This window comes from Tribolium madens, unplaced genomic scaffold (genome assembly GCF_015345945.1).
Source record: "Tribolium madens isolate multiple individuals breed KSU strain unplaced genomic scaffold, Tmad_KSU_1.1 Scaffold_91;HRSCAF=231;Tcas5.2_LG7, whole genome shotgun sequence".
Lineage (NCBI taxonomy): Eukaryota > Metazoa > Arthropoda > Insecta > Coleoptera > Tenebrionidae > Tribolium > Tribolium madens.
The window spans coordinates 18,173,765-18,187,395 of NW_025401063.1; the positions used below are offsets into that span (position 1 = coordinate 18,173,765).

At 30.1% G+C, this 13,631-nt stretch overlaps 3 protein-coding genes across 4 annotated transcripts; all 3 read right to left on the bottom strand.

Moving 5' to 3' along the window:
* Nucleotides 1-80: 80 nt before the first annotated feature.
* LOC123011012 lies at nucleotides 81-4,831 on the bottom strand. 2 transcript variants are annotated; one of them, XR_006413122.1, is made up of 8 exons: nucleotides 4,708-4,820; nucleotides 4,604-4,655; nucleotides 4,389-4,553; nucleotides 3,951-4,337; nucleotides 3,690-3,866; nucleotides 900-1,087; nucleotides 770-836; nucleotides 81-720 (listed from the first exon to the last, which is right to left on the bottom strand). XR_006413122.1 is itself a non-coding variant. In XM_044408257.1 (5 exons), exons 1-5 carry the CDS (start codon nucleotides 4,732-4,734, stop codon nucleotides 3,801-3,803), a joined length of 348 nt encoding a protein of 115 aa, XP_044264192.1. In that variant the 5' UTR covers nucleotides 4,735-4,831; the 3' UTR covers nucleotides 3,694-3,800. The 2 variants fall into 2 exon arrangements, 1 of the variants encoding a protein (XP_044264192.1); XM_044408257.1 differs by lacking the exons at nucleotides 81-720; nucleotides 770-836; nucleotides 900-1,087 and having other exon boundaries at nucleotides 3,694-3,866; nucleotides 3,951-3,988; nucleotides 4,708-4,831.
* A 168-nt stretch (nucleotides 4,832-4,999) lies between these two features.
* Nucleotides 5,000-5,668, bottom strand: LOC123011380. The gene is made up of 4 exons (XM_044408783.1): nucleotides 5,588-5,668; nucleotides 5,491-5,539; nucleotides 5,192-5,443; nucleotides 5,000-5,138 (listed from the first exon to the last, which is right to left on the bottom strand). The coding sequence occupies exons 1-4, from the start codon at nucleotides 5,609-5,611 to the stop codon at nucleotides 5,035-5,037; spliced, it is 429 nt and encodes a 142-aa protein (XP_044264718.1). The 5' UTR covers nucleotides 5,612-5,668; the 3' UTR covers nucleotides 5,000-5,034.
* Nucleotides 5,669-7,908: 2,240 nt separating this feature from the next.
* Nucleotides 7,909-10,555, bottom strand: LOC123010959 (phospholipase A and acyltransferase 1-like). Its single transcript, XM_044408179.1, has 4 exons — nucleotides 10,312-10,555; nucleotides 8,730-10,259; nucleotides 8,432-8,677; nucleotides 7,909-8,382 (listed from the first exon to the last, which is right to left on the bottom strand). Exons 3-4 carry the CDS (start codon nucleotides 8,658-8,660, stop codon nucleotides 7,967-7,969), a joined length of 645 nt encoding a protein of 214 aa, XP_044264114.1. The 5' UTR covers nucleotides 8,661-8,677; nucleotides 8,730-10,259; nucleotides 10,312-10,555; the 3' UTR covers nucleotides 7,909-7,966.
* Nucleotides 10,556-13,631: the final 3,076 nt, after the last annotated feature.

Sequence of the window (13,631 nt, forward strand, 5' to 3'; positions counted from 1 at the left end):
AGAGATAAAAGGGCAAAAAATCATTTCTTGCCGGCTTGGGATAAAGTGGGGCAAATTTCAAACCGGACAAAGTAATAAACTAGTAATTAAAAATTTATTTTGGTTATTAAAAATTTTACAACAACAATATTACAACAACAAAAATTAAATGCTCGATACAGTAGACGGAAACTCCAGAATTACTAATAATTTTTTCAGTTGTAACGTTAGGACTATTTGATGAAGTTGAAACAGTTGAAATTTCACTTGTAGCAGCTGTTATTGTTGTTTCCGATATTGTTGTTACATTAGTAGTTCCGATTTCATTACTTGATGCAGGAGAATTTGTTGTTGAGTTTCTTGTAATTGTTGAAGGTGTATGCGAGATTATTAAACTGCTCGTAGTTACATGTTCCCTACTTGGTGAAGAAAAATTTGTTATTTCTGTACTTTTTAATTCTAGTGTTGCAGTAACATTACTTTCTTCATCTTTCTTTATTTTTGAAACAGTTGAAATTTCACTTGTAGCAGCAGTTATTGTTGTTTGCGATATTGTTGTTACATTAGTAGTTCCGATTTCATTACTTGATGCAGAAGAATTTGTTGTTGAGTTTCTTGTAATTGTTGAAGGTGTATGCGAGATTATTAAACTGCTTGTTACATGTTCAGTACTTGGTGAAGAAAAATTTGTTATTTCTGTACTTTTTAATTGTAGTGTTGCAGTAACATTACTTTCTTCATCTGAACAAAAAAAAATGTAATGGAAAAAAATTGAGAAATAGAATCTTACTCGGTGTTTCAGTAGTTGCATTTTTAACATCTTGAGCCAAAAGTTGACGGCTCAAGGCAAATATTGTCTGAATAAATAGAAAAAAATTTAAAATATTAAAAACGGTTTTGCCTTTCGTAAAACAACTTACTGCAAAAATAATAAAGTTTGTCTTCATGGTGTTGAGAAAAACTGAGAACTTTGCTAGGCCTCTCTCTTATAAAGATCGTAAAACGGAAGTCTAAATATTTATTTATATGAGTATTTTCATTTTCCTTTTGTGCAACCTTATCAGTGCAGTGCAGTACCATTCTTATGCTTTATTTGTTTTATTAACTCCTAAGTAAAGAAGTGATTACGTATGAGGAAAAGATTTGAAAAATGTATTTGTTATTTTTTTTTTTAATTCGCAATATAATCTAAAACTTCTGCTTTTAATTGTGAATCAGCAGAAACGTTAAATGTGACATAAAATTGATATATGAGTATTTTACTTTAATAAGTTATTCTGTTGAAAACAATGATAAACACATTGACTCTCTAAGTTTTACATTATGTTTTATATTTCTCAATGTTGTGTTCATGCAGTAGTAAATTTTGGAATTAGAAGTTGGTACAGAAAATAAATATTAACAACGAGAGATTAAATAAAAAAAATACTTATCGTTTGCGTTCAAATCCAAGCAAGGACAACTAAAGAATAAAATCATATTTATATTTGTTTTAATAACAGCTGTCTACGTCTAAATATGTATTCATTTATACGGGTTTTTTCGCTCTTCTCTTGTTTTATTTTTGTCCTCGGACGAAAAAAATGTGAGCCAATAATAGACAGGATGATTCAAAAGTGTCGGACCATTTCTTTAGTGGTGAAAAAGGACATCCAACTGAGTTAAAAGTTCCAAAAGTTCAGATTATGTTTTCTTGAATTTAATTAGCGGAAACGGCAGATTTTGTAACATTGAACAAATACCTGTTTCTTGTTGGTTCATGAAAATGAAAGAAAAGAAGGCGGATTAAAAAGCAAAAATCTCTAAGTACACACAAAAGTAACAAAAAATATAATAAATTTTTAATACTTTTTATTGTTACAAATTTAAACAGTAGATAGAATATTCATTTTTAAAACAAAAATTTTCTATGAACATACCTATATCGAAAAATGCTACGCAAGGGGTGCGTCTTTTAATAGGTTTTTTTTTTCAATATTTCCGGAATCATGTTAGAAAAAAAATTTCAAAATTTGGTACAGATGATAACTTTTATACACCTAAACAAGTACAAAAATAATTTGTTGTAATTTTTAATTAAACTAGATCGGATTAGGGTAAAAATTTTTCGAAACACTTTTGTCTTAAAATTAAGTATTCTATCAACTATTTAAATTTGTACCTAACAATAAAAATTAAACACTGTCTAATTACCACATGAAAAATTAATTCAGAAAAATTTAAAATTAACTCACTAAAATAACAAAAAAACTAAATGTTTAACGCTTGTAACATTATATAACAAAGTGCTCAGCATTTCGGGAAGGGTTTAAACCCCCTAATCCCTTTCCTTGGGTACGGCCCTGAATCTCGGAAACATGTAAATATGGAAATTGACAGATTTTTTTTCAAAAAAAACGTGAAAACAATTTGAATTCTACAGGGTGCGCCAGAACTTAGAGAAAAATGCCATATAAGGTAAGATTCCAGGAACATGGAAAAATGTTTAAAAAAAATTATCTATAAAGATTTCAAAGTTACGAGGGTTTAAAGTTTGCACTTTGACTCTATTTATTTCTGTTGGAAAAATAATTTTCCAAGTTTTTTTGCTATAGGCTATTAAAAGAGGAAACAAGTAAGCTGTATCCTAAATTGTAACTCTGTTCAATGTTATTTGTGGCTTTTATTGGCAAAATTTTTGTCCCTTTACTAAATAATTGTAAAAAAACATATACAACATCATCAGTATCATTCACCGCCTCCTTAATCAAATGTATCAATATCCCGCCTGGGCATTTCGTAAAAAATGCATTGGGGCAGTGATTCCGATTTTTTCTTAGTTACGGGGGTTACTAAGGAAAAACTGAATAATTTTTAATTATTAACGAAAAATAACGCAATTAATAAATGCTGGGAAGGAAGGATACAACAAAACTAGATACGCCAGGAAGAATTGATATTATGAGGTTGAACCCTTTAAGCTAAAAAACTGGATTTGTCAAAAATTTTCCCCAGATTAAAGCGCCAACGGGAATCACTTGAACTCAAAAAATGTCCAGGCGAGAAAAGGATTATTTCTATGGAGACGGCGATAGTATCATTAAATAGATTTAAAAAAATATCAAAAAATATATGTCAAAATTTTTTGACAGATAGAATTTTTTAAACATTATTTTTATGTTCCTGGTATCTTACCTTACTTGAAAATTTTCTCTGGGTCGCGAGTTCAGGAGCACCCTGTATTTTATGCTTAGCTCTAAGTCTTCTATCACCATTCAAAAGTTGGTTTGACAATTTTGATTCACCCTGTTTTGCAATAAGTAAGGGAACTTATCCGATCGTAACCAAACTAGGTATGATGGTAGTCCTTGATTTTGTTAGTAACCACCTAAAGTAGTAGGTTGTGCAGCCTCTTGGTTTTGGAGTTAGAGAATGCAAATTTAAGATTGTGAAAAATATTAGATTTTGATGGCATTATTTGCACGTGTTCCAAAAATCAAGAGAAGAACGGCTTTTTCACCGTTTGTAGATTTAACTAGTCCTTGTATTTCTTGTGCAACCTTATCAGTGCAGGACCCTATTATTTAATTTTATTTGATGTTTTATTTTAAAAAAAATTAACGCCTGAGTAAAGAAGTTATTAGTGTTATTACGTATGAAGAAAGGATGAAAAAAATGTATGTATTTGTAATTGTTTTTAAGGAAAATTAAAATTAAAAAAAAATACTTACAAAGTTATGCTTCCAAATCCAACTTTACTTTTTTAAAGAAATAATACAATTAAATACCATTATTTACTAGTAAGTATAAAGAACTAAAGAGTAAAATCATATTTATATTTGTTATATTAGCAGCTGTCGACGTTGATTCACTTGTTGTTTCATTATTATTCTCAGTAGATTCATCACCTAAAAGAGAAAAACACATTATAAAGTGATGATTTAAACATCACGTTTGTCAAATAAAGTAAAAAGCAAATACTTTGGACTTACTCGGTTTTTGAGTAGCAGGAGAAGAAGTAGCAGCAAAACTAGAAATAACAGTAGTAGTTGAAGGAGGAGTTGTAGAAATATTGAGCATAGTAGTGTTTAGTAAAGGAGAGAAGGGAGTATTGTGTATACTAGTGGGAGAAGGAGAAGTGAAAAAGGTTGTAGAATTAACAGAAGTAGGAGGGGGAGTAGAACGTACACATTCGTTAATTTTTGATGTAAAAAATTGTCCGTTAGGGCAAGTTTTTAACGTCAATTTCCATTCAACAGGCACAAAGAAAAACCAACTATTTACTTCGCATTCGTAGTAATTATTGCAGGAATTATTATTGCAATCATTCGTAGTAATTGTGACAGGATACTTGCCCGATCTATCACACACCAATGGTGCTAACAAGCAAATTTTAATAATTTTTTTCACTTTGGGAATATAATACTTACCTTGACAAGAACTGAGTGTGCACTTTTTTGTTGTTATGTTAAAACTTTCCTTATTAGAACATGTTTTTAAAACTGGAGCCCATTTAGACCCATTTGATTTGCACTCATAGTAGCCATTACAAAATTCTGCTGGGTAATATTTTGTTTCATTGCAGTGAAAATTTACTAAAACTAAGCATAAAAAAGGTGTGTTTTTATTTATAAAAAATGCTCACCTGTGCCATTAGTTTCTTCTGCTAAGGTCTGGTAATTTATTTTAATAAACAGCTAAAAATAGTATTAGAATAAAATGATTCTTAAAATAAAAGTCAGAAATTACTGTTAAAATAAACGCAGAAACTTTCATGATGTGTTTCACAGTACTTGTATATTAATAGAACGAGTAATAATTACTCAACAATTATTGTTCCTTAATTTTCTTGGTTATATGGGTGCAATACTGCAAGCAAATATTCGCACGTAATTCCATTTTAATGCTTTTATTACTTAAATTATGCATTTTAAGATTTTAATTGCACATGTCCCATTATGATGATTTATAGGTAAAAATAAATTTACAGTAATTAAGGTATTAACGGTATTATAGAAATAACACCGCTTGAGATCCATGGTGTGCTACCCGAGGGCCACTTAAGTGTTTATTTAATCAAGAAATCAAAAATAATACATAGTTAAATACCAAAAATATTATTTGTAAATTTCTGGTTGAGCTTGAATTCATCAGAGTTGTATTACTAATAGAAGTTGTATCTGTTGAAAAAGCATTTCAATTTTTTTGAAATTATAATTAGGTAAGTACCTACTTTGAGTATAAATTAGAGTAGAACTTTGAGCAGCAGTTTTATTAATTTTGGTCGAAAGAGCGCTTTCTTCACTACAAGAATTAGAAACGCAACTTTTTTCAATGGAATTAAAAACTTTTTCATCTGGACAAGTTTTTAATGTTGCTGTCCATTTAAAAGTCCAAAAGAAAAACCCATGTTTCTTGCATTCGTAGTAATAATTACTACAAGATTCAGTTGGATAAAATCCTGGTCCATCACATTTGGGACTTGCTAAAAATAAATTAAATTTAAGATCAATTTAGATGTCTTATGCTTACTTGTGATTTTATTTTTTTTTGCTAAAGTTTCATGGTTAAGTCTTAGTAACTGAAAAAAAAGGTAAATGATTTTGTGGTCCGCATTTTTATATTTTACCATTAAAAGGAAGAATACGTTCATTTGGCTTATTTTTTAACAATAAAAGGTATTCAAAGTTTTACGGTCTTACTTATTTGAATTAATAATGGTGTTTTAGTTCGCCTGTTGCTAGCAACATTATCTAAAACGAATGTATAATAGGTACTTGCATATCCAACATATTTTTGTTGTTTTAAAATTAAAAATTAAACACTAAAAAATATACTTTTTACAATTTTAAAAATGAGCTTCTTTTGCGCACTAGTGGACTTTCATTTTGCAACGATTTTTATATGTACAACAATTTTATTTAGAATTAAAATAAAAACTACAATTGGTTAAATTCGAAAAACAAATACCAGAAGTTACACGCATTGTCAGATATGTGAACATTCGAAACTCCCAAAGACGATAAAGCAGTAACAGTTTCATTAAATTTCATTCTTTTTTCAATCTGGGTGTTTTCCTGATCTTCTCCACCTACTAGCAACTTGCAGATCTTCTTTTTATTCTCTAAAGAATCATCTACGTATCCTTCAGCTACATTTGAGGATTTCCAGGCTTCATGTCTTTTTATAGCCGACATATCAGCTCCTGCGTTGACTAATAAAGACGCTGAAGTTCTTCTAAAGCAATGTCCTGTATACTCTTTTGCACTTGGAAGTCCCAAAAAATTTGCAATTTTACTTGGGAGACCACCGAAGGTATTGATGCCCACTGGTTGCACAGTACATCTTCCCTTTTTATAATTTATAAAAAATCTGGCATGAGGAGTATAAGATGGGCGCAGTATTGCATATTTGCGAACCATATCCACCAAGTTTAGGTCTTTGAAATTTCCTTTTGTTATTGTGAACTCACGAGGCACTTTTGTTTTAGTGGTCAGCAACATAATTTTCATAAATTCTCCTAAATCTTCTACATCATTTACTTTTAAATTGAGTAATTCTTGCCTCCGACAAGCTCCCGTAATCCTATTATTAAAACCATCTGAAAACAAAAAATAAATAGTAACCAAACTTATACAACAAAAAAACTCCTACTTTTTGCATTAAGTAATCTTCGTCATTTGCTGTTGTAAGAAACTTTTCAATATTTTCCGTACTGAATCTTTTGGATTTTTTGGCGCGATATCCTTCACTTTGTCGTTTCAAAAATGCGATCAAATTTGTGTATTTACTCAAATCAAGGTTTTTGTTGATTGAAATCATGGAATATACACTCCACAACGTTGACGGCTTCACAATTTTTGATTTTTCAAGGAAGTACGCCAACATCACTTTCTCATTAATGTAATTTACTTTTCGTTTAGACCTCCATTCTTCGAAACGGCTGTATGTTGTCTTGTATGCAACGCGGGGTTTCTGGGGGATTAAATTTGAGAACGTTGTCTTCTTCTCAATCACTCATTTTTTTCCAAAAACAGTGAAATAATCGCAAACTTTTAAAAATGCGACAATCTTCAGATCGTTTTCGTTGTTTATTATAAAAAAAATACAGTAACCAATCAAATATTTTCGGCCACCTATCTTTTAAATTCAATTTATCCAATATTCATTAGTAATATGTTGTTTTACTTGTTAGTTTTTGTTAAGTAAACTGAGCAATAACTAGACTGTTTGATATAACCCACGTTGCCATTAGCACCGGGGGTTATTACGTTGCCATTAGCACCGTGGGTTATTACCATCCATAACCCATTGCAGGATGAATAAAATTCATGAAAATGAATTTCAGGAATCTCTCTGGACTCAACGACTTGCAAACCAGAAGCTGCATGTTCATGATTACTTGTACTTGAGTTGGCCACCGAATTCTCATTTTCTAACCTCGCAAATCAGTGGAAAATTTGTTTATTCTTCTACACTGTCAAAATTGTGTAAGGAAGTTTTGACAACTGTTTGGCACTTCTCAATATGAAACGTCAGATTATTTTTAACAAATTTAATAGATAAAAATCCGGGAATATTGGATAAAACGTATGGCATACGTGGGTTATTAGATATTACCTACTCGAGGTAATAACCTACTCGGGCAAGCCCTCGTAGGTTACACATACCTCTCGTACAGCATTTATACCATAATTCAATACAGCACTTATACCATAAATAACTATTATTCGCGGTAAAAATTAATTAATATTTTACTTAAATTTTGGCAAAATTGTAAAAAGCCTTGTATACAACTCGTTGCATACTTCGCTTTTTTCGCACACGATGTGTTCTCGTGTGAGAAAATTCACGTCTAGTGCAAAAAAAAAAGCCAAAAAAAAACCACGAGAGTGATGGTACGAGTTCTTTAAATCATCCTATATAAGAAATCTAAATAATTAAATATTGTTTTCATTAAGTCATTAAGCTTTATTTATACCATCTATAAAATACATAAAATTGACATTTAGAACAAATATTTTGTGTTATATTTTCCGAACAGCCGTTCCAATTGTTGCTCGACTTTCCTCTGTATTGGTGGTTTCACAAGAATTTCATTTTTCATACTGGCTTCCAAAGCTTCTAACATGGGTCTAAAAGCATCATCAGGAGTTTCCCATTCGTTATTCAGTTCTCGTAAATAACTGGCACCCATATTTAATCCCAGTGTAAATAAAAATTGTTTTTCGGAACTCATTTGATCCGAATAAGCTACTCCAAATTTGAGACAAGTGACAAAATGTTCACAATTGAAATATTTGAGAGAATACTCCAATTGTCTCGGGCACCGTAAACAAGTTTCAATTAACTCTTCAATCTCGCTGTAACTTCGGGTAGTTTTATCAAGTTTTGGTTTATTGTTAATACGAAACCTGCTTTGGCCTATGTGAAAATTAATTATTGTACAAATTTTTAACAAAATTTTACTCACCTGTGGCTTTTTTAATTGATTGTATTTTGACTTCAGCAGGAACAAGATCATCGAATTTAAGCGAAAGTACCATAATTGCAGTGTCGACAGGTTCGAAAGAAATTATTTTTTTATCAGATGTGTACATTCCCCAATGGTGATAAATAATTTTGTCAATTTCGATCAAATCGCCTTTTTGTGGGTTTAAGTCTTCTAGATTTTCACTCCATTCTGTTACACGTCTCGACATTTTTGGAAATAATAATCCTAAAATTGTTATTTTTTTATTGACTTACAACAACACAATATACTGATTTACAGGAGCTGTAGCTTCCTCACAAATTTTATTTGATTTTGATATGATTTAGGTCTTCACAAGCATATTTATAAGTGTACGTTATCTATGCTATCAATAATTAGGTAATGTCCCTTCGATTTGGAATGTAGGTATTGTTTTACGGGTATTTAAGAAGCTGGGTAATTCCCAGAAAACTATTATTACGAAGATAAATTTAATTGTTACAATGGTAGATAGCAATGGTAGTTATCTCTGAGGCAAAATACATATAATCAATCGTTTTAATAATGATAATCTAATTAGAAATATGTGTCTCATTGTTGTAGATTCTTTGTTCGTCTTTGCAATCGACAGTTTTTGAAGTAGGTACTGTTACCTAGTTCATTTTAAAATTTAATTTCAATTTGAAATCAGAAAATTCCGCTTACGTCTGCCTGTAAAGGTTAAAGTATAATTATATCTTATCTTTTAAGATACATTTTAATCTAGGTTAGCTTTATGAATACATTTGTTTATTTAATTTTTATTTTGGATTGCCTTTTTATAATAAAAACCATGTTTTATTTGGAATGAGTGAAGTGAAGAGTGGAATATTGTTAATAAAAAATTGTTTTTAAAAATTCAATTTGAGAAATTAATTACTTGGATCTGAGAACATTATTTTCACGATATTATCATAAACATTATACTTAGTTCAGAAAATCAGTTTTTGCAAGATAACATAAAAAATATTAAAAAAATATAATTTTTATATTTCTACATATTATAGCACCTTATGTTTATGTATACTAATGTAAGATTACAATGTTATATGTAAGTACTATATGATATACCTAACATAGATACCGAAATATTATATATAGACTCTCAGCGCTTTATTCTACTTTCTCAAATTACAATACGAGTATTTTGTCTGATAAATGATTTTATAGGATTATTATATTTTAATACATACCTATCTGTTTTTTGTCCTAAGGATATATACTTAATTAATTTTTACGAGTATTATGTCTGATAAAGTGATAAATGATTTTATAGGATTATTATATTTTAATACATAAATATCTGTACCAATCTGTTTTTAGTCCTAAGGATATGTATTTAAATAATTTTTAGGTTTGTACTTTGTACAAAAATATCTTCTATTTGCTTAGCCACATTGTCCATAGAGTTGTTCTAAATTTCGTTTAATTTTTTCCTCAATTGTGGGTTTCTGATACACTTCATTCTGTACAGAAGCACCAAAAGCATTCATTAATGGACTCCAAGCATTTGAATTAGGATTTTTTTTACCATTCAACTTTGCTAGATAATTAGCACCAGTATTTAATACAAATGATAATAAAAACTGATTTTCTGGAGGCATTTGTTCAGAATCACTGATCCCAAATTTAAGAAATGTAACAAAATGTTCACAATTGAAATACTTTAACGAATATTCCAAAACCCTTGGATTTTCTAAGCTAATCTTAATCAGTTTTCTAAGATCTTCGATTTTTCTTGGATTTTTATAAATTTCGAGCTTGTTGTTGATGCAAAATTTTGACGAATCTGAAAGAAATTTATTACATCAATACAACATTAGAAAAAAATAAAATCGTACCAGTGACATCATTTAGAGGGTCGTATTTGATAATAGCCGGCACTAATTCGTCGAATTGGGAATTCACAACGTATTGCGTCGGAGATTCGACAGTTTCGAGATGAATTATTTTGCCATCAGATACGTACATTCCCCAGTGATGATAAAAAACTCTATCTATTTCAATAAGATCACCCTCTTCGAAACTTAAATCGTTTATATTTGTAGTCCACATTGTTGCCTTAGGTTCAGACATGGTTTTGTAAACACAATTTCAATCGATATAAAGTCGAGCAAAGTGCGCACAAACGGCGCTTTATTCAAAAAAAACTTTTTCAATTATAGTATATTGCATAACAAGCACGGAAATTGACAAATAACGCACAAATGAGAAGTCTTATGCCCGAGGCATAAGCCGAGTGCAGAAGCCCCACGAGTGCTCGGCAACGCCTCGTCACCTAGTAACGTCCTTGATTATTATAAAACGCATAATATTCTCGTTATACAAACTGTCCTTAAATGAATGTGGGATCGAAAGTTTGCCGCCTCTTTAGTATATGGAACCCTCAGAAAAAAATGGTTTTACTGGTTGCCTAGACAGATAAAAATTGATACTTTTCAGAAATTACATAAAAATAAAATAAAATTATGCATTGTCGATACGTTTCAAATAAACAAATTACGTATTTATTGTACAGGGTGCTGCATTTTGGATATCCGGATAGGGAATCTCCGAAACTAAGATGTATAGCCAAAAACGAGTGATACATTCTGGGGCTCATTTTTGGAGAAAATAATATTGGTTAAGACCGCATCCCGCTATCGTCTTTTGTTTTCGACTTACAGACAAAAGTTAACATTTTGGCGAAATCTAAAAAATTCATATCTTCGTTATTATAGAAGATACGGATTTGAAATAAAGACATTATACAGACACTTTTTACGAGGAATTTAATAATGTAGTTAACAATTTTTTTCAGTTATTGGTTTAGCCATAATAAGATAAACTTGTATTTTTTTCAATGAAAATCATAGGCGGCTGTGGCAATTTTGAAAAGCTTATTTTTTTCTGATCTAAAAAATATAAATTTGTAACAGAATATTTTTTTATAATTATACTTAAAAAGTGAAATACAGATTTTGTTTGATTATAGTTGGCCATGGAAAAACTATTTCACTCCAAATGTGTAAATAATAATCAATAAGAGTTTTGTGAACTGTAAAATAGATGAAAAAATAAATAATATTATAGAAATTTAAAAAATACGATACGGTAGAAGTATTTAACAAATATGCGAGCGCCTCAGAACAAGATTGTTACATATTTTTAATAAATCCAAAAATAGGAAAAACAAATGTGTCAACAGTTAACACAATTAGAAAAAACATTTTTTTTGATGGTCTAATGGAGGTTGGATAACGTTCCACATAGACGGAATTTGAGTATTTGAATAGCCATATTCTCATTTTTGTGTCATATAAAATATATTTTATTAAAGAATTAAAGCGGCTTTTTTACAACACTCTGTGTATTACTAGAAGTTACAATGGTAATGTTAGCTTGTTTAAAAACAAAGAAATGTTATTAGTCGCCAATAAGTTGATTTACAATTTATTTTGCATCTTTTTCATTACTTAGTACTTAGAAAACTCTTTCATTAGTGACACTGGTTGAATAATATAATTTAAATCCTTTTAGTTGAAGATGCAACATGCGAATAAAAATCAAAGATAATTTTTTGCTAAAAATGTATTATAATAATTTGTTACAAATATATATTTTTTAGATAAGAAAAAAACAAGCCATCTATGATTCCCATTTAAAAAAATAAAACTTTTTTTTATTATGGCTAAACAAACAACTGAAAAAAATTGTTAACTACATTATTAACTTCTACGTAAAAAAGTGCCTGTATAATGTTCTTATTTCAAATCTGCGTCTTCTATAATAACGAAGATATGAATTTTTTTAGATTTCGCTAAAATGTCAATTTTTGTCTATAGGTCGAAAACAAAAAGACGATAGCGGGATGCGGTTTTAACCAATATTATTTCCTCAAAAAAATAGCCCAGAATGTTTACTCGTTTTGGCTAAACATCTTAGTTTCAGAGATTCTCTATTCGGACATCCAAAATGCAGCACCCTGTACACTTGTTACAAAATAAAGTAACACTAAAAATTAAAGAAATGGTTCAAAATGTCCTCCATTTTGCTCTAAACATTTTCTCACTCTCATTTTCATATTTTCAAAAATATTTTGCAACATCTGTTCATTGATGTTACAACAACAGTTGGTAATCTCTTCTACTAACTCGTTCAAATCATTCATTTGTCGTTTATACACTTCATTTTTCAAGTAGTCGATCACAGAAAAGTGCGAACACGGAGGATATGTCGTGTTTGTACCTCTACTTATGATACGATCACCGAAAAAGTCATTTAGTCGTTTTCTAATTTCTAAACCTCAATCAACATTCTTGTTGTGAAATTTTAAATTCCAGTTTCAGGTACTTGATCTTTATTAGTATACAGTATGTTCCCGGATTGACTTTACAAAAGAAAAAAAATWWTTWWYYTTKRWTTTWMSSCMAAAAAAAAGTCAATTTTTCTCTTGATTTTGGATTTTGCTCGTTTCAGGTGAACAAAATGTTTCTCCTTTGCAGTTTTGGCGTAAAATAAAAGATATTTTTTTTTAATTTACTAATTAAATAATGATAGTTTTTGTTAAAAATGACTTTGTTTTTTATCTGAAAGCTGTTTCTTTCAGTTGCTGTTTATCAAAATTATGTTTTTCCCACACATTTTTTTATTTAACTTGCAAAAACTCATTTTTCAAACTGATATTATTGTCAAAAAATTAAAACCGCCAATGTGATGGGATTTAAAAAGCAGAGAAAAATTATTCTAAGTCCAAAATCAAGAGAAAAATGAACTTTTCTTTCTACTGAGCTAGAATCTGAATCTGTGAAATAAGAGAAACTCATCGATGGTAAAATTCTGTTTGTTTACATTATTTCCATTTTATGACTAAAGGGACAAGGCACCAGGTAGAGAAAGTCGGATGATTAACAGCTGCCACAAAATGCCGAGTATGCAACTAACAGTACACCAAATCTGAACAATTCATTCGGTACCCTAGAGCCTTAAATACTGGAGATTTGCACGGGTTGTATGAGCTGTCGCACCATCTTGTTGAAAGTAGCCAAGTTGGAGATCTTATCGTCTAACTGGTTAATGAATTCATCCAAAATTAATTCCCTGTATCTCTTAGCATTAATAGTTTGATGGAAAAATATAGGACCAACAAGTCTTCTGCGTGAAAGCGCAATCCACACACCAA